This window comes from Manis javanica, chromosome 1, assembly GCF_040802235.1.
Source record: "Manis javanica isolate MJ-LG chromosome 1, MJ_LKY, whole genome shotgun sequence".
Taxonomy (NCBI): domain Eukaryota; kingdom Metazoa; phylum Chordata; class Mammalia; order Pholidota; family Manidae; genus Manis; species Manis javanica.
The window spans coordinates 49,286,239-49,307,431 of record NC_133156.1 but is presented as its reverse complement, the minus strand read 5'-3'; the positions used below and the strand labels follow the sequence as shown (position 1 = coordinate 49,307,431).

At 36.2% G+C, this 21,193-nt stretch overlaps 1 protein-coding gene and 1 long non-coding RNA gene across 2 annotated transcripts in view; one reads left to right on the top strand and one right to left on the bottom strand.

Moving 5' to 3' along the window:
* The window catches only part of LOC118967786 (uncharacterized), a 47,710-nt gene extending 44,958 nt beyond the window's left edge, over positions 1-2,752 (bottom strand). Inside the window, exon 1 of the long non-coding RNA XR_005055017.2 lies at positions 2,460-2,752. This is a non-coding gene — a long non-coding RNA (uncharacterized lncRNA). The remainder of the gene's footprint in view (positions 1-2,459) is intronic.
* Positions 2,753-2,957: 205 nt separating this feature from the next.
* PANK3 (pantothenate kinase 3) lies at positions 2,958-20,927 on the top strand. The gene is made up of 7 exons (XM_036995082.2): positions 2,958-3,262; positions 7,076-7,428; positions 9,834-10,087; positions 11,486-11,662; positions 12,252-12,375; positions 13,706-13,831; positions 14,820-20,927. The coding sequence occupies exons 1-7, from the start codon at positions 3,235-3,237 to the stop codon at positions 14,868-14,870; spliced, it is 1,113 nt and encodes a 370-aa protein (XP_036850977.2). The 5' UTR covers positions 2,958-3,234; the 3' UTR covers positions 14,871-20,927.
* The last annotated feature ends 266 nt before the right edge of the window (positions 20,928-21,193 follow it).

The following is a 21,193-nucleotide window of genomic DNA, read 5'->3' as shown; positions in this document are numbered from 1 at the left end:
TATTACAGACTACTCTTGTTCCCTAACTTCTCACTCTTTTTCTATCACTCTGCCTCCCAATTTGTACTCCAGTGCCCAGAACATAGTTAAAGCTCAATTAACATTTGTCGGATGGAATTGTGCTTCCATGAATATGCTGGTGATACCACTGGTACTCATACTAATGGTTCTTTCCCACAGTGAGATCCTGGTTTGAATTTGTGGATTTAAGGACTGACTGGAGCATGTTTTTTACACCTAAACAGAGACAGAATCCATTGGTCTGGGCTTTGAAGCTAGGATGTGTGTGTTTGTATCTTTGTGTGTTTTCTTCAAGTCAAGAGACCTCATGATCATCATTAGGTACAACCTACCACCTGTCTCCATGGATACCACTCAGAGCAAAACAAGGGCATGTAAAGTCTCCTCTTTCACTTTGCAAGAGGGGGTGGATTTATTGTGTTTGGTAAGACAATATTGAGACAGGAAGACAATATCTTCACCCCTGTAAATATTCTTCCCAGCTCTTGCACTCACTCTGCTAGGATGAGTTTTGAGGACATGCACCAAGCTAAAAGAGAAAATGCAGTTAACTAGACAGGGCTGGAGGAGCAGGTTGGGGCTGATAGCCAACAGGGGCTGCAGAAGGAAGATTCTGCTCAGAGGCTGAAATGGGATAGCCTCTCAGTTTCAGTACATTAGGAAAAACATAGAAAAACATAGTTGAGCACATCTCATATTACTCCTGAAAAAGAAACATCAGTGAACCTCAAGAATCAGATATGGAAGAAATCTCAGACTACCATTTCATTTTACAGATGAAATGAAACCCCAGGGGGGTGAAAAGACTCTCCCAGGATCATACAGAAATTCTGTGGCTATTCTAAGACTAGAATTCTCACTCTTCAAAGTTCAGTGTTTACAGGTGTAAACCTAACTTTTAAGCTAAACTAATATAAGTCATCCATGTGCACACTCATCTCTGTGGCCATAGAAACTAATAAGAGCCTGTACCCCAAACTCACTTAAATTCCTCTGGTTTCTCATTTCTAGCTCCCCTTTCTCTTTGTCCACAGCAAGCCTATCACAAGGCCTATGTATCACTTCCCCTTTGACTTCCAACCTGATGCAATCAGAAAGAGGGAGGAAACAACCAAAAGATGTATCTCAGTAGAGAACAAGGTACACACTCAAGAGTTACAGAACCAGTGGAGCAATCATATTAGACAATGAACACTCTTTGAAGCCATGTCAGATCAGAAATCATGACTCTCTCCCAGTGAAAATGTGGGAATACAGGACTATTCGAGGATCTCTAGGGTTCTGTGTGTGATGCAGTAACAACAGGGAAAAAAAGGAGAAAAGAAAGTTAAATCTACTGTCAGGGTTCTAAGGTATCAGGTCATGTATCTGGGAGCTCAGAAGAATATCTCCATAAGAAATATAAGTAAAAATGTATTTTTAAATAACAAGTGTGGAACCTCAGATCAAAATAACAAGAAACTACAAAGCACCAATTAGATATGGGGCCCAATCATAAGTAATTATCTTGGGCAAACAGTCTAGATACTTAACCTTTCATCTCATCTTTACAATAAGGATAACAATACCAATTATAAATGTAGTCATCAATTACTGATCACTGTCTATATGATAGGCAATGAGTGAGCACTTTCCATGCCTTCTTTCATCTAATCCCCAGCACAATCCCATGAAATGTAGGCATTGGTATTTCCAATGGGAAACAGAGAGATGAAGCAGTTTGTCCAAATTAATACAAAGTTGTAGGACCAAGATATGAATTCAAGTTTGAGTTTTTAATCATTATATATCAAAGGGTGGTTGGGAGGATTAAACTTACATTAAGATTTAATAATAAGGAAAGCAAAAGTGCCAGCTGTTAGTACGGGCTCCCTAAATGGCAGTTTGTGTCCGTTCCTATCTTTTTTCACAACCCGTCTTACTCTCCACAAGAAAGGAGCAGTAAGGTTCCCCATCACCCAAAAATCCTGAATTCCTGGTCAGCTGAGAGACAGGTGTGGAGGGGAAGCCAAGAAATCCCCAATGCCAGCCCTTCCCGTTCCAGCTAGAGGACTCAGAATTTAGGAGACACAGGGAAAGGGGTGCCTGTGAGAACTAGAGCATTTACTTTTCTTCTCTGGCAATCAGTTTCAACTGTGCAAGCCCCTGAGGGTAACCGAATGGAGGCAGAGAGCACGTACTCTGCAAACTAACTTTCCAGATCCTGCCCTGTTCTCAAAATGAGGTAATAAAATGAATAGTGACTGTAGGTAAGTTCAGAACAAATTTGCTGAATTGAATCAAATAATTCACAAGTGTTTCGCCCAGAGCCTGCGACATGGTAAGCGTTCAATAAACAATACTTATTACTGATACTGTCATTGTCGTCATCATTCCGACTCCAGCATTCGATGTCTCTTTTAAGCCAGAGGATTCCTTTGTGAATGAGTTTAACTTACAAATACGTCCAATCTTCGTCTAAAGAGCGGCTCTAGAGTCTTGTATTTAGCGCTTTCCATTGCACAATGACTTGGCCTTCTATCTCCTGGGAAAGTCTGCAACGTAGAACAGCCATGTCGGTACTTGCAAAGCATTGCCTTTCTCTTCTCTTTGGGCGGCGGAGCAAGGCCTGGGCCCTAGACTTCCGCAGCCCGCCCATCTCAGCCACCATTGGCCGCTTGGTCGCTGGCGTGACTGAGGCCCCGCCCCCTTCTCTCTGGGCCCATTCTGAGCCGATCTCCGGACGCGAAAGAGCCTCCGAGGAGGGGCCGCGATGCATCCTGGGCTTTGTGGTCCTTCTGCAGAGCTGTAGCTAGAGAGTGGGGCCTCACGCCCGGAAGAACTACAGTCCCCAGCAGCCGGGCGGGAATCGCAGGGAGGGTGGGCTCGCGTCACGTGGAAGCTCAGCCTGGGCGGGCTATTTCTCAGTACGGCGGCGGCGGCTCTGGGGATCGAGGCCTATTGTTCGGAGCGGCTGTGGGGGGGCCCGGAGCGGCGAGGCCGGCGGCCTTCCCCAGCTCGCTGGGTCCTGGCCGCCCCTCGCCGGGGTGGAGGGGCCGCCCCCTGGGCCGGGCCTCGCCTCAGGCGCCGCCGCCCCGCCCTAGGCCCGCCCCGCCCGGTCTGAGGGGAGGAACTGGCTGGGCCTTCCCGCGCGGCCCAGCCACCTCCGGAGTCACCGCCGCTACCCTCCGTGCGCCGAACTGGAAACTGCCCCTCGCCCCTCTGGCCGACGCCATGAAGATCAAGGATGCCAAGAAGCCGTGTAAGATGGGGGCTTAGGTCCGCCGGGTTGGGAGAGCATGTTGGGCCCGGTGTGGAAGCCCCGTGGCGGAGCGGCCTGGTTCCAAGCCGTGGCTCTTCGCTGGCGCCCAGCGCGGGATGGGGCGGAGGGACCATTTCAGCCCCTGGTTCGAGGCCCCCTCCCATCCCCCTATTCGCGTGAAGAACGCTTGCCGCCCCCTTGGCCTCTTCCACTTCCACCTCGAAATCTGGGAAGGTGCAAGGGAGAATTTTTTATTCGGGTTTTGCCTAGGAAGACTGGAGCCACTAGTATGCTTTTCCAGCTTTCTCTGAAGTCAGGTTAAAAATGGGTGTCATGGCTGTCAAATTGCGTGGGGTCATTTACCACCCTTTGCTGATTTCTAGGCTTCCTGTTGGTGTCCTTGAAATCCGGGGGTTCCGGGACTGTTACAATTAGAGCTTTAGACACGCACATGTAACCTGCTATTGGGTAATTGTCTTGGCTTGTTTTTGTTTGGAATATCAACTCGTTCGTATTTGTTTTTTTTTTAAGATAAAAAAGATAAATCACCCGCATTCCCGCCACTCGGAGCTAGCCACATTAATATTTTGGTGAATACTCATAAAGGTGTTTCTAGGACTATATATTCATGTACTTTTCTTAAAAAACATCATTCCCATGCTTTAAGAGATCAGTTTCTTTATATTTAGCCTTTTAAAATCCTTTTACTCCTGTAAATGGCCTATTTAATCACTCAGCCATGTGATTAAAGCCATACTTAAAGAACATTGTTTCAGAGCTAGTGTACATGTGGGGATGCATGCTTTTATCTTAGAATTGTATTGATATTTTGTAGTTTTCACAGTGTCTCGTAAGATCCTCCCAACAGTTCTGAGAAATCTGCCATAACAAGGTGCACTGACATAACAAAGCACTCAAAACTGCTAATTGTTATTTAAATGAGATAATTGTCTCAATTTTACAGAAGAATGAATTGAATTTACTGAGCCCCAAAGTAACTTTCCCAAGGCTACACCAACCAATTCTGTTCTAATGAGGTTCAGAACATTCAGTCAAGAGACTCACAGTCCAGTGTTCATGCTTCTGCAACTGTAAAACATAGTCTGAATACTTAGAGGAACACAAAACCTTTCTGATCTGGTTTATCTACTAATTCAAAAAAATTAAGTTTAATGATTTCTTGTAATAGCTAAAGAATTCTTATTAAGAAAGTCTATAAAAGTGATACGAAGGTTTAAATGACAAAGTAATATAGAAATATTTACTTGTTTTAAATTGCTGACTTAAACTAATCGTAAACAAATGGAGTAAGGTAGAACACTTGGAAACCTCTCAACACATACATTTTCTCTGCTTGTCTTAGAATTTCGATTTAGGAAAATGAGTTAACAATGACAAGCTCAAAATTGGACTCTTGGGGTGTTTTCTTTTTGCTATGATTAGTGATTTGATTACTTAGATTTGGGCAAACTTCCACTAATCTGTTAGGAATACCACCTCTGTCAAAGGTGTTTCAGCAAAGATGTGAGATGATTGTGATTATTTTTGCATTGTTGATTTTAAAAATCTACCTCAGTGGGCAATAACCCTTAAGGAAATCGTAATAGTTCTTTCCAATTTAATTTAGTTATTTCATAGAACCTTCTGTTTCTTTAGTCCGTATGCAAACAAGTAGGTCACACAAAGGTTTGAAATTGAATGGTAATGTCCTATTTCATGAGTTCCTGATTCTTGGTGGTTTTTACTCTTTATGCCTTACATATGATACACATTTTATAATGTTCTTCAGTATTTAAACCAAAGAGAGATTTAATACAGTGTAATAATAAAACAGCTTTGTTTTTTTACTTTGCGTGTAAAGTTTTTGAGATAGGACAGATTTGGTTGTTTCATGCAAGTAGATCAACAAAGGCATTTTAAAGAAAAATTAGTGGAAGGTTTTGTTTTTTCTTTATCATTTTAATGACAACTATACGCGAACAGCCATTTTCTCTCTGAAGAAAGAGTCAAAATAGTAGTAACACTTTTATGCACGCTAAAGGTTCTACTGCCTGCTCCAGTTTTGTGTTTTGGAATTGGGTGTTGATAATACCTTTAGGGTCAAAACCCTTGGTGCTTGTACATAGCTTTAGAAAAGTAGGTAATTTTATAATACTCTTCAATGATGTAGCTATAAACCTGAAATATTTTCCTAGGCCTTATGGTTCCTTTGAAATGTAATTCATGATTTTGTTGAAGAATTGAAAGAGTTCTTCATGTAAGTGTTAATTGGCATTTTGCTTCCAAGATTGGCAGTATTCCAGTATTTTAAACCTGGGCATAGACAGGGACTTCTGATTAAAAATGAAAACGGTATGAACTTTGAACCCTGTACTGCTTCAGCTCTGTACTGATTTATATGAAAGAGGAGGAGAGACCATATGTAACTCATCATGGGACACTCTTTAAAACAAATTCTAGATTTCATGAATAAACTGTAGCAAAATTTAGTGATAGCACATTTCTTTCTACCTAAGGATATGTAATTACATGGTTTCTACTTTTTGAAAAAAATTGTAGCTGGCCTGTTTTCTCAAGAGTGTGTTCCTTATTTAAGATGGCCTCTGTTGCTAGCCACCCAAGAAAATGGAGAAAATTTAGTCATTGTCCCCTGCAAATTACTTGTTTATACAGATCTATAGATAACATAAAAAGCATAGTGCCTATTGGAGATCTTGCTACCCTAGCTTCCCAAATTAGGGTTTTAAGTCATTTTGCTTTTTAAAAAAAATGTTCCTTTTTTAAGATTGTCTTTAATATAGACCTGGATCTGCATGCAACTTGAGGTTCAGATACAAAAACAATGTTTTTTTGTTCTTCTCCAAAAGACAATAATAAAAATTACTCCTTCCTCATCTTCAGTATCATTTACTAATTTCAGTAAATGTAAATTCTGAAATAGAGAAGTATAGAGATTCCTTTCTCACTGAATCAAGGATTGTTCCCAGTTTCTGATGGTATGCATGTATCAGATAAGATATGAATATTTAAGAAAGTTGGAGTTTAGAGGAAACTAATTTTCCATGACAACTTACACAGAAAATAATGTTAAGTACATTTGGTTATAAGGCATTTTGTAATCCATATCTTGAGTATTATTTTTGAGTCTCTTATCACAATGATTTAATCCTAGCGAAAGAAATAGACCGTAAAGCAACTAAGACGAAGAGAGGTTAATGGGTATTCCAAAGTCATACAGTTCAGTTAATGAGAAAGGACCAAGTCCCAAACCCAAATGATAGTGTCTCTCCAAATGTGCTTGTCTCCAAATAGACTTACCATCAATATTATTAATAGCTAAATAAACCAGATGTACCAAAGAACCCTAATATGTTCAATGGGCAAAGAAAAAAGATTTATTTTTAAGAAGGTGTTCTTCTTTTGAGGTGATTATAGGCCAGTTTTACTACAATTCTTTAAAATATTTTTAGAAACATTTTCAAGTTCTCAGTGATGATCTATTAACAGAATTGGTCCAAATTTTTCCTATAACTTGTTCGATAAGTATTTAATAAATGAAAAAGAATGCCTACCAGACCAGAAATTCAAAAGCCCTGGGCCAGCTCCAACCATCTATGTTAGGGATTTTTAGAAAATATACAAAATAGCACTTTGAAGGGGAAATGCTGAGTTGTAAATAAATGTTTCTTACTCTGTAAATATTGACTGAATGCATGATTCAGGGTAAATGAAATTAGTGGCTAATTGACTAGTTCCTAATTTACATTTCCAAAATCTACATATATGTACATATGTATTTTTTTTTATCCACAGCTTTCCCATGGTTTGGCATGGACATTGGGGGAACTCTAGTGAAGCTGTCATATTTTGAACCAATTGATATCACAGCAGAGGAAGAACAAGAGGAAGTTGAGAGCTTAAAAAGTATCCGGAAATATTTGACTTCTAATGTAGCGTATGGATCCACTGGTATTCGGGATGTACACCTTGAACTGAAGGATTTAACACTCTTTGGCCGGAGAGGGAACTTGCACTTTATCAGATTTCCAACCCAGGACCTGCCTACTTTTATCCAAATGGGGAGAGATAAAAACTTCTCCACATTACACACGGTGCTATGTGCTACAGGAGGTGGTGCTTACAAGTTTGAAAAAGATTTTCGCACAGTAGGTATCTATTACTCAAAGCCAAAAATTGATGCCCATTCTCTCTAATACTGAAAATTGAGGCTAGACTTTCACCTAGTATGTTTCTTAGATTAGTACCCCTGCAGGTACAGAGGAAGTATGTATTCATGACTGGATTTGGGGACATTTAAACACCTGTATAGGATGAGTAAAAATTGCCGAGATTTGGGCCTGTTGTACGTAATATTTGATAAAGCTAATTTTAGGGACTGCTACAAAGCCACAGTGAAGAGGGACTTCAATGAATTTGTCCTGTGTTTGCATGATTTTTTGAGTCTAGTCATCTCTCCCAAGGCCATCTCCTTCCCAAACCCCAACTAAAGTCAGAATACGCCTGAGATGCAAGTCCCATTACCCCTTTCTCCCTGGTTTTATACCATCAAACCTACCATGTTCCTGTCCCAAATGGGGTCATTTGGATATGGCAAGAGAACTGTGTAAGTGTTGATTTATGTGCTAGTAGGGATTTGCCAAGCTTCCTTTCTTTTCTTTCCGTTAGCATTAGGATTTAAAAATTGGCATTGGAGCTACCTAAGTTTGTTTTCCCTGAAAATACACATGTGGACCATTTAATTTCTTAAATTCATGTAAGAAAATTCTGTTAATAAAATATAAGTGATCATTTATAGGGCTCACATAAGTGAGCCCCTTGTAATTTGAGGTAGTTTAAAAGTAAATTTTTATTAAAAAACATTATTCTTGTGATGGATGATACTAATTTGTATTCAGTTTATTGAGTAATCTGAGCATAAATTTCATGGATTTGAGGCCTGTTTGTTTGGACATGTGATATTTAATGTTTGCTAGTATTCTTGCACCTGGCCATTGAAGATACTGTTATCCAGATACAATGTTTTAGTTTTTTTTTAAGTATTGATACTAAGTTCTGAAATTCTATAATACTTGTTTTGTTGATGTTCAGTTATTTACTAGGCCAATATCTGGGCATCTAGTATATGCCTGATACTGTGCTAGACACAGAATTCATCTAGGAATAAGACACAGACAGCCCTCAAAGAATGCAGTATTCTAGACTACACACATAAGTGAATTATAAAGTTCAGTGCCTTATAATTAATACCACTGCTATGAAGAGAGGTGCCATGAGAACAGAGGAGGGATAAGTCCTAGCGAATTGGAAAGCTTCCCAGATACTGAAGCTGAGATCTTTGATAACAAATATTTTGTAATATACTCTTTACTAACCTGAAATGAGTTTAAGAATTTCAAAGTAGTACATAAGCTACACTATAAAGACAGGGAGTTAAGTATGTAGTAGATAGATTCTCTGGTAATCTGGTACATGAGAGGGTATAATGAAGCAGTTAGATGCTTGCCACCTATGCATGGATTCACTGAATTTTAAAGCCACAAACTCTTAGGTTGATACGGTAAGTTTTACTGGAGAATCGAATACCACAATGGTGTTCCCTATGGTGATACAACTTGCCAGGATGCTAAACAACACTTGGTAAAAGGCCAGACAATGAAAAGTACAATATTTTCTCAGTTTATATGGTGGTTGCATTCTTAGCACATTTAGTACGTATTAAAACCATGTAAAAAATGCTTTGTGTTAGTAATGACTATAGCATCTTACTATGCTGATGGACAGTAATGGGGTATGTGGTGCGGACTTGATAATAGGGGGAATGTAGTAACCACAGTGTTGCTCATGTGAAATCTGAGCATAAGATTATATACCAATGATACCTTAATAAAAATAAATAAATAAAAAGAATTGATCATTAAAATATATTACCTACTATTCCTCCTTGTAGCAGTCATCTTTGGTCACCTGAACAGGTAGAGGTTATGCACCAAATCAGGGAACATACTGAATATCCTTAGGAAAATTACTTCATCCTCAACTTGTCCTATTTTTTCATACATAATGTCAACCTTTTTAAAAAAAAAATCTTTTTTTTTAAAGAATGCTTTGTGTTTATACACATAGATAGGCTCAGATAATTATAAATAAAATTTTCTGCCTATAAAAATGTAAGGACACTCAAAGATAATGCAGAAATGGGAAAGTTCTTTGTTTTGTACAACTGCCCCACCATTGCAGATGTCTGGCATCCCAAGGCTCTGCCCACTAAGTGTTAACTCTCCTCTCCACTTTTGTGAAAACTAAGATGTACCCACAGATTTCCAGAATGCCTCCATCATCATTCATCACTGAGGTATAACCATCGTCATCATCATCACTGAGAAGCACTGGACCAAGGTTTTGATGTGAAACTAGTGAAAACGTTTTGGGGTCATAGATGATTTTGAAGTTTGTAGAGTATGTGAAAATTATACAGTACTGAGTCAAGTATTTTATATGCTGTCCTTTGTTCACTTTATAAAAGTTTGATGTTTTTTGTTTTTTTTGACAGATTGGAAACCTCCACCTGCACAAACTGGACGAACTTGACTGCCTTGTAAAGGGCTTGCTGTATATAGATTCTGTCAGTTTCAATGGACAAGCAGAGTGCTATTATTTTGCTAATGCTTCAGAACCTGAGCGATGCCAAAAGATGCCTTTTAACCTGGATGATCCTTATCCGCTGCTGGTAGTGAACATTGGTTCGGGAGTCAGTATTTTAGCAGTCCATTCAAAAGACAACTATAAACGAGTAACTGGGACAAGGTAGTATCCTTTCTGTTCTTGTTGTAGCATTCATATTTTATACAATGGAAGTTGTGAAATCAGTTCATTAATGGTAACTTCATCAAGAAAATAACTTGTATTTGTGCAATAGCAAAAAATGTAGATGTGTAAGTATAACTTGAAGTGTTGGAGATAATACTATTTTATAATTTATGTATACAGAATCTGAAAACTAAAATCAGTAAGTATTTATATTTGGTTAGCAACAATTGGGATCAAAATTTCCATAATGATAAGAGTCAGTTTTAACTGGAATGATTACAATATCTTTTCCTAAGCACTTTTTTCTTCCCTTATTTTTCACTTCTTTATAGATATATTTAAGCCTAAAGCTTGCCACATGTTGATTTGTTTTAAATTTAAGGGGATTATTTGGGCAACACTGATTAATTCTTAAAGGATGAATTTAACATGAGATGTTTCAAGTATCCCATAAAATTTTCTGTCATACCTGAAATGTTTGAAATGAGATTGAAAATTTTTTCTTTATGATTCTCATGTGTACTTCATCGGCTTTCAAGAAAGGTGGAAACTCCTATTTATTAGTCAAGAAAAATGATTTGGGGATGTTTTGCATTGACTTGTGAAAAAACTCATTTCAGTTTTAAAGTAGTAATTTTATTTAAATAATGCTTTATTTTGTATTTTATTGCTCTGGTGGCTAAAAATCTACTTCCATTGTAACTTCGTATGCCAAAGACTTAAAAGGAAGCGTTATTTAAACTCCAACAGTGATTCAGGGGTAGTAGGACCTGTTAGAAATTTAGGTGAGTCTAGAGAGCAAAGGTTTTTATTTTAGGGATTAGGGAGCATTTCATTATGTAAGCATATCCCCAAAAAAAACAATAGAACCAATTAACATGATAACCCACCTGACATAAATTTCCTCCCTGCATTCATTTCTGGGTCCTGTTAAATGTTGATGTTAATCACACTGAATTGATTTCAGCCTTGTCAGGCTGCAGTAATAGGCCTTTCACAAAATGATTTCCTGGAAACTATTTAGAATAATAAGTTTTCTCCTTTTAATTCATATGGAATTAATCTTTAACATTTATTTCTTTTTCGTAAAAAACATTTACGTTTAGCAGTTAAAAGAGTGTGAGGTATCAGGTGAAGATACTAGTAGAGATCTCTTGTCTTTGTGTAGTTACCACCCAATGATTTTCTTCCCTTTGGTTTATTCTTTGATCTGACAAGTTGGGGTTGGCTAAGTATTTTTCTTAACCTTTCTTCATTATGTTAATATTTTAGCACTTGGCTTTAGTAATATGTTCTTTCTGTGTGTTTATTGACTAAATGAATGTTCCACCCTTTACTTTGGAGAAAGAATACGGTGTGTAAATGCAACTTACCTTGTTTCTTTATTCTTTTTAGTCTTGGAGGTGGTACCTTTCTGGGTTTATGCAGTTTATTGACGGGCTGTGAAAGTTTTGAAGAGGCTCTTGAAATGGCATCCAAAGGTGACAGCACCCATGCTGACAAGCTGGTCCGTGATATTTATGGAGGAGATTATGAAAGATTCGGTCTGCCAGGTTGGGCTGTAGCATCTAGGTAGGTTTAACATTTATGTTGTAATCAAAGTTGCTTATTTAGTTTTTAGAAAACAATTAAGTTGTAAGGGGGCTTCCTCTTACCCAGTTGAGGTTCCAAGTTTTGAACATTCATGTAGTTGAAAAGAAAAATTAGACATCTCCCTTGAGTGCACCCTATAGAAACCATTTTTATTCATTCTTGAGAATCTTTCCAGTGTTTCTGTAAATACATATCCTTGTCCCCTCCTTATATAGAGGGTAACACACCATTGTATAGCGCACTATATGTAAGTCTTCAGTAGCACTATATTAGTCTGTCTGCCTGCCTCTATCCGTTTCTTTCTCTTCCCTTTGCCTCTCCCCCCTCCTTCCCCTCCTTTCTCCTCTCCCTTCTTTCTTCCCTCCCTTGTTAACAGCTTCAAGGATTCCATTATGTGAATATATCATAGTTTGATGGGTGTTTGGGTAGTTCCAATATTTTGCTATGTACAGGTCAGTGAGTCACATTGTACATACTTGTTTAGATTTATCTATAGAATAAACTCCCAAAATGTATAAAATGTTGCTTGTTATTAGTAGTTTGATATTGTTTTTTCATTTTTCTGCAGTTTTGGGAATATGATTTATAAGGAGAAGCGAGAATCTGTTAGTAAAGAAGATCTAGCAAGAGCTACTTTAGTTACTATCACCAATAACATTGGTTCTGTGGCACGAATGTGTGCTGTTAATGAGGTAAATTTTTTTATTATATGAAGAATGAGTTGGAGTTTTATGTACATATACCAGGCTTTCTACATGTTCCTTAAGGAGGACTCTAGGGTAGAAATTTCCTGATTCCGAGACTCATTAGGTATATACGTTATGTATCGAATTGTTTCAGTACCTTTAAAGAAAATAGCAGATAATTCGAATTTGAAATAGGAAAAATAGGTATTTACATTTCATATTTATCCAGAAACCTTTTCAGAAATAAACAGTCTAAGTCTTGGAGAGACAGAGGAATTCTTCCTAAGGAGGACTTTTGCGGGAACACATCACTGAAGGCAGGTTTGCTGTTACTGCGTGACGAGTGGAGCTCCTGGAGGCGGTCTTACTGCCCTCGGCCTCTTTACAGTGCTGCCTTGTTGCATATGATCAAGCAGCATTGTACAGGGCTATGAAGGCGCTGAGACCTCATCTTCGCAGGCAGTCTGGATGCTGCATACTTAGGAAGAGCATGTGCAGCCAGGTTTATTTCATGGCTGGTTATTTTTATCTGAAGGATTATCTGAAGTAGGTTTTCCAAAAATTCAGACACCATTTCCTCCATCTGATATTTCCTCATCTTAAAATAGCTAAGGAGCCGAATGAGTGAGTAGAATCCCAGCAGAGAGAATGATTTGATGGGTTAGTCCTGGGACAGAGAATGCCATCACCCTAGTCAGTGTTGCTCTCCACCTTAGATCCGCAGGTTGCATGTCATTGTTGAGCATAATTTCAACATGTTGGCCAAGTTTATGGTTTTTTTTGTAATCCTAAATACATTTGAAATAATTTTCCTTGGTTTGTCTTCTTAATCTCATCAGTAGTATTTCTCCAAATTACTTATTAAATGGATTATTTATTGGCCATTTAAAAAAACCAGTTTTAACCTATAATTAATTAATTTGCTAGGATATTTCTAGAACTTTTCTTTCTTTAAAATAGACTATTCTTTATGGGTTTTAGTTTATAGCAAAAATGAGTGGAAAGTACAGAGTTACCATGCATGCACCAGCACCAGATTGGTGTGTTTGTTACAGTCTGTTAACCTACATTGACACATCATTATCACCTAAAGTCACTAGTTTACATTTGGGCTCAGTCATGGTGTATATTTTATGGGCTTGACAAATGTGTAGTGACATGTCCTGAAATAATTTTTAAATATTCAGGATTATGGAGTTATGTACCAGGAATGTAATAGGCACTAATAAAAGGTAGTAGTTGTTTACATTTTTAAGAAGAGATTTTGTAAAACCTACTATGTTGTAAAATCTACTTGGTAATTCTTTTTTCAAGTCATTACCTTCTTTTCTTTTAGAAAATAAAAAGAGTTGTCTTTGTTGGGAACTTTTTACGTGTCAATATTCTCTCGATGAAACTTTTGGCATATGCACTGGACTACTGGTCAAAAGGTCAGCTGAAAGCATTGTTTCTAGAGCACGAGGTATGGTAAAATACTGTTCTGTGAATTTTAATAGCATGCTTTTTGTATGAAGGTTTCATACATTGCTTCTTGCTCTGTACTTACAAGTAAGGTACAAAAGTATATGATATAACTAAATAGCATATTGATTCCCTCACTTGGGTTGGAGTTGAGGCAGACAGAGGTTACTGTAACCTGGCAGACACCTCATTGAGGTAACAGTTTCACAGTTCTTTTTTTTTTCCCTGAGATAACAGATGTTAAATGTGAACAGTACAAAAATACATAGTTCAGCAATGAAAATTCTCCTTAATCTTCCCACCACAACTTCACCCCCACCTCTACAGGTCTAACCAATGTTAACATTTTAGAGTTTGTTCTTCAAGATATTGTTCCCTATTCATTCACTACATTCAGTTAAATTACAATCTGAGCAAATAATTCATATAATGCTTTGGATTGAATAAACTTACTTGAGTTATTTCTGGTCACTCAAATGGATATATTACTGAGAATTTTAATGATACAAGTTGTGGGTATTTGCTCTGCTCTTACCAGCTTGCCGTGTTTCATTGTCACTGCTCTTACTATACAAATAGAATGATACACTCTTGTGCAGCTTCATGTGGCACGCCATAGGCTTTGAGAGTGGCAAGCAAAGCCAGAGAAAATATTTTGAGGAAAGGGGAGAGGAGCACAGAATTGCAATATATAATTTGCAACAGAATTTAGATAGTAAAAGCACAGAAGCTTTAGTATTTAAAAGCCAGACTTTAAAAATACATTTCAATTTGTTATGTATTTAAATACATATTTAAAAATACGTATGTTAAACTGTATTAATACAGCTTTTCTTTTTACAATAGCTGACAACACAGATTGGTGGATTTCTGAAATAGGTGTTCTCTTAAAATAAATAGATTGTACATAAATATGTTTTCTTACTAGTGCCTAATGTTGCATGCTACTTTAAAAGCACCACATTAATACTTGTTTTGAAATTATACAGGGATACTTTGGAGCAGTTGGTGCACTTCTTGGGCTGCCAAATTTCAGCTAAAACATCAGATTTCTCTCTGCTAATAAATGTCATCCAAAAGAAACTGACAACCAGAGGCATTATTACTGGATTATTTGTCACTGGGAACCAAAGGATAAAAGAGTAGCTCCATTCCTGTTGATATTTAAATGTCAAAATGGTAAGCTGCTAAATGTTGCCATATTAAAAGAGAACCTGGTAACGTGAGTATTTCTAATTGAAATGCTTACTCTTCTGTATATAAGCAGTGTTAATTTCTTAAATGCAATATAGCCTCTGATTATTGAGCTTCCTTTCAAAAGATTTTCTATTTATTTTATGTAGCCAACATTGCAATACTGTATGCTCAAATACAAATCTTAAAGTCTCAGAAATGTTTAACTCATGAAGATAATTGAATTTCAGTATTTGTTACAAGTCTGTTGTATGTGTGTTTTGGTTACTAGTAAGCAGACAGTAGCATACCCTGTTTCAAAACTATTGAAATAGCAATCAAAGATGATAATTTTTATGTGATTTTAGAGATGTTAAGGCAACATTATTATTACAGTTTTCCTAACATATACTCCCCAAAAGCATGTTTGTTGTGATCTTTCCCTAAAATTTTTTTCAAATGCCATAGTTTAATTGAAATACTATGTTACATAATAACCTGAATTTAAAAATGAATCTTCAAAAATGCACATATTGATGATACTGTACTTTATGTTAAGAGTAAATCAATACAGTTCAAAATGTTTAATATTTTTAAATTGGAGGTTTAATTACTTATTTGAAAGTCTATTCAATGAGGTTCAGGACTATTCCAACAGAATATGGTTTGCATGCATTGGTAGAGTTCTGTACTCTTGATATACCACATTTACGTTAGGCTCAAACCAGTCAGTTGTGTTTAATTAGGTCTGTCTGAACTTTTAAAGCTAAAGACTTATTATAAATAGCAACAAAATCTATTATTATTAACGATGTTACAGAAATCTAAGAGTTGTTCCGAAATTCTGGGAGTCTGAGACAGTACTGCAGAATTATGAAAGGATCAGTGTTTTGTATGTTCTGGTAGTAACAGCATTACAGTTCCAAAATTTGTAAAACCTTTTGCCTTGGAGTTTGTTCTCTAATTAAAGTCATTTTTTATAATGTAAATGTTTTCAGATTTTACTTAGGCAGTAACATTTTCAAGGTCCAGTAGTTCAGCAGAGTTGTTTGAGACTTACTTATGGTTTAGGAAGTAGAAAAACTTGGGGGAAAATATCTCCTCGAAGTACTATTAAATCTGGATGTACTTTGAAGAGCTTAAAAATTGTTTACAGGAAGAAGGGAGTATATTACAACATGTTCTTACAGAACACAATTCTCCATAGAGAAAGATTTTCAATAGACTATCAAGAAGTGCTTGATAAAGACATTTCTCCTTGTGGTTTTCAGATTTTGTGCTCAAATACTTAAAATTCAGTTTTCTCTATCTAAAAACATGAATGTATGAATAGCAAGAGTAAATAATTAGTGGGAAAAACATGTGAAGATAAACTTTTAGAATTTGGACCTTTGAATTCCTATCAGTAGTCACTGTGAAAGCCTCCAGTGACTAAACGCTTCTTACTGTAATGTCTCCATTGTAGTGACTAGTAGTGTAGCCAAAAGCTATCTGTTCAGTTTACTTTACAATTTTATGACTTGGGTGTCTGTACAAAATGTTTCTATTTTTAAATGATAACTTCAAGTTGTATCCCTGTGGCAAACTATGTTAGCAGCTACATATAGTTAGCTTAAAGACAGATTTGGGGCTGTCTTTAAGAGATAAATGGAATGATCAAAATGTATATAGGTTCATTTGATGAATAGTTTGGTTAATCTGGGACTATAATTCATTCTTTTTGTCCTTTGAAACTAAAGTTACCTGCTAAAATACATACACAGTGAACAACGATCTCACACAGTTGCTCTTTGCTTTTCTCTTGGATAATCTAGAATTACTGGAGTAATAAATAAGAACCCAGAATTGCAATGAAGTCTACCAAGATTCTGATTTTTTTATTAGCATCTCAAGAAATTTTTTGGAAGCATGCAGTGGTAAAGTGGTTTGGCTCTAATCCCAGTCAGCATAATGCCTCAACGCTCTGTGCTCTTTACAGTGCTAATAGAAATAAAATGTGAGCCACATGTAATTTTACATTTTCTGGTAGGCACATTTAAAAAGTAAAAAAAAATAGGTGAAATTCATCTCAATTACATATTTCTAATTAACCCATATATCTAACTTGTTACATCAATATAAAAAGTCACTTAGGAAATATTTTTCCTTTTTGGGGGGATACTTTTTAAAATGAGTGCCTATTTTACACTTACAGCACATCTCAATTTAGGCTAAATTCCATTTCAAGTTCTTATTAGGCACATATGGGTAGTGGTAGACTACAGTTCTAGAACTAGCTGCTAAAAATTAATGCTGTCATTATCTTTTAAACTTTATAAAGAAAGGCTTTTTTAAAAAGAATGTTTGAGAGGGGAATGAATATATGGGGGCCTTATTTTTTAAAATGTAGAGATAATGAAGTGGCTCTTCGGGGTTAGTTTATTTTACACAGACAAGTAGTATTTCTGACCATTCTAAAAATTCATTGCATTCTTCCATTTCATCATAGTGTGCATCATTTTTCCTATGATACTCATCAGGTTGCCCAAGACACATCCTTGCATCCTCAGCAGTCTCCAAAATTCATACTCTTCCTCTGCAACAAATCTGATGATTCCAGGGACTTAAATCAGTCTCCCTCACGTCTCCCTCACCTTACCTAACTGAACTTCGAGAAGTCAATTTTAAAGAATTAAAAAAGAGACCCTGTTAATTCTTACAGAGTTCTGTACCCACGGGAGAATCTTTATAACTTTTGAATTTCATTTTCATTCTTAAAAACTCAACATTTTCTAATGAAAGGAGCACTATTGATTTGTTTTGGGATTTGGTAAAGAAGAGTAAGCCCCAAACTCCTCCCCCCAACCCCCTAAAAAACAGCCTTTTAACTAGAGACTTTTAGAACTAATGGCCTTCAGTTCTACACCAGGACTTCTCCAGAGACAGAGTACAAAGTATTATATTTGTTTGCCTACTGACATGGGCATTCCTTACTCAGCTACTCCAGTTTAAATAGGTGAGTTCTTAATTTAGGTTAAGTCAGTGCCGTTACCAATAATATACATGGTCACTAACCGGCTTTCAAGAGGTTCAAATTGTTTGCCAAATATACTCTATAATTATTACTAAATTTTTTACCTTTGCATGCAAATGTCATTGCTGTATTGTCAGTACTGGTTTCTGAAACTTCATTTCTGAAAGAAAAATGTTGCAGCTGAAAGGGAAAAGGTTTTCCTCTACAGCTGGCAGTATTCTTGCCTTGTAAGAGCAGCTCATCACATCTTGCCTTGATTTCTAAGGTTGCATTTTTGGGTAGAAAGCTTAGCAAGGTAAGAATTTTGAAATATCCTTGATAACTACCCTGCTTATTATATGCAAAATTTTTCATATTTTACTTAGTGTATCTTTTTCTCTTGAGCACTTTATGCTTTTAGTCTGTTGCATTTGAGAGTGTAGTTTAGAAATTCTCCTTTAAAGCCATGAAAAAACTGATAAAGGGTAATCGCCAGAAAAATGAGTATACAATTTTTGCCTTTATCTTACTGTTTTGTAGTATGTATAACAAAATATCAGAAATATATTGCCTTTTTGTAATAATACTCTGACCTTATTTAAGATGATTTGCCATGAAATCTCAACAATGTCCTATTTTTCCAATAAGTTTTTTTATTTTAGTATTTTAGTCTAATACTGAAGGGATTCAGCCAACTTTGTTTTAACAGACTACTAAAAATAATTGTGGCATGAAAGTAAGTCATCCCAGCTCTTTTGGCCATATCTAAATTCTGAGTGATTTCCATTTCCAAAGAGTTCAAATGTCTTTTATTTTTTTCTCGAATGTCCTCTTAAAGCAGTCTTTATTGTTTGTGTTATCAGTCTGGTTTATAAGTAGACCATGGGATCATAATTTGATACTGTATTTGAAGTACTGCCACTGGTGTAAACTTCTTTGAATGTTATTTTCTTTATTTGTAAATGAGGGAATTGATTTGTTAGAACAGAAAATGACTCAGTTATCATCAGGATCCTGAGAAAGAAAGTTGGTTGCTCCATGGCAGCATTTGGAAAGACTAAATTTAAAACAGTTTGTTCAGATATTTGGTGTCATGTTTTAGAGTTAATTTTTATTTGTGTGAGTTGGTAGGTGCTACATCTTGAATTCCCACCAAACCAGTAGAATGGTATTTGGTTATTCTATCATAATGCTACATTACTGCCTGCAGTGGCCACATGGATAACCTTAAAGTAATACAAAGGGCTTTGTATAAAAGTGTGTTTATGTGTACATCAATCTGTAAAGATATCTGCAATTTTTATTATGTTGATTTTTAAAATATGTGGGCATTGTCAGAACTTTTCCACTGCACAGAAAGAAACATTCCCATTAAGTTTATCAATGTTTGAATATTAGATGGGATTTTTTTTAAATAGCCCTTTTCTTCAAGCTGTTTGTGTTTTCTGATCATTGTGAATAGGAATAGATGTGCGATAAACCCCTCCTGAAATTATTTATTGCTATTGTCTAATGCAATTCATAGCAAAATTTATAGAGCACAATTTTAATTACCTGCAAGTGAGTTGAAATATCATGGACTATAGTCTATAGTCATTACATCAAATATGATGAAGGCCTAAAATACTTTTATCCTTAGAATGGTGTGATAATCAGATTGGACATGTGTCTGACATTTGTAGCTTACTATTTGAAATAAATGTAGCAGTGTACTGATACTGGTATTTCAGGTACTAAAGTTAGTGCTGAATGATGTGTTTAAGGGGAAATTGATTTTTTTTTCCATAAAAAAATCTAAAACCTTTATTTACATTCTGACTCTTTTGTAATCAAGGGGTAATTTTTCTCTCAGATTTTCAGTCTGTTTGCTGCAGCTGCCACTAATTTTATGTTTAGAAAAACTAATGAGGATTGTATTTTTCAAAGGAGTGATGTGAAGTTAAAATTCAAGATTTAAGTGTGCAACTAAATTTCAGTTCTAAAATGTTGCCTTTTTTTTGGTGTTAACATCTTTCATACATTGCTGTGCTTATAGTTTCAGTAACTTGCAAAGAAAACATTTCATCTTTTATAAAGTATTCATGAGTAATGCAAATACTTTGAGATTATTTTAGATATCTGAGTATCTTTGAGTCATGGATATCATACCTGGTACAGTAGTTGTCACTGATACTAAGCCATCTTCAAATTTGCCGCTTTTTTCTGAGGTGCCCCTTTTAGTTTACAACACTTAGAAACAGAAGATAATTTTGTAGACCTGACATCAATATCTTAGTCTCCTTGTCCCAGATATAATGAATGAATTAGGACATAAGTCATGTTAAGATGGTTTTAACATTTTCTTAATACATTGTGTGCATTTTTTGAAATTTGGCTTTTCAACTGAAGTTGAAAGCATTTGTCTTAAGTCTGGCCTGTTATTGACCAAATCACACCTAGAAGATGGTTGTACAAGTTAATTGTACTTACATAAGCCATTTCAGTTTAAGTTACCTTATTGTATGTGATGCATTGTTCTGTCAAGTATAAGCATTGTACATGTTGGAATTCTAACACTGAATCTGTAATATAAAAATGTCTAATGTGCTACAAATTTTATTCATAATCTTAAGTTATAGCCTATTGTAACCTATCAAACATTTCTTGTAAATTGTTTAATTTATTTTTCATTTATGTACAGTTTATGTAAATTTTAAAAATACTTGTTGTGGCCTGTTCTGTAAACATTCCCATACTCTTTTCCTTAATGCTTATTCGCATGAGAGACACTTAGGTTTTGCTTGTTTGTATTGTATGGCCATTAAGCCAATTTAAGTACTGTCTTAAGCCTTTTCTGTACTTTAACTTTTTCTAGTTTTGTTCATATTCTAGAATCTTAAAACCATGCCTTTTATTTCCTACTTTACAAATAAATTCTCTAAGTTGTTTACTATGTCTGTCTTTTTATCCTTTATTTTATATATTATAGTCCCACATTTGCACTCTGATTAAATATAAGGTTTGAACTGAAATGTAGAAGTAGAATATAAACTCTAAGAGCAGAAACTTTGTAAAGTTTCCTCTCCTCCTTATGTTGTTCCTGTGAATCCATGAAGTAAGAGTAGAGGTTTTGCAAAGGCGTTTTGGTTTTTGTGGGGCATGGGTGGGGGGTGTTGTTTTGGCATAGGGACATATAGTCATTTCAGCATCATGTGTCAG

Coding starts and splice junctions, on each gene's coding strand:
- PANK3 (XM_036995082.2), top strand. CDS start 3,235: ATGAAGATCAAGGATGCCAAGAAGCCGT. Junction 7,429..9,833: donor TTGAAAAAGATTTTCGCACA/GTAGGTATCTAT, acceptor TTTTTTTGACAG/ATTGGAAACCTCCACCTGCA. Junction 13,832..14,819: donor CATTGTTTCTAGAGCACGAG/GTATGGTAAAAT, acceptor GAAATTATACAG/GGATACTTTGGAGCAGTTGG.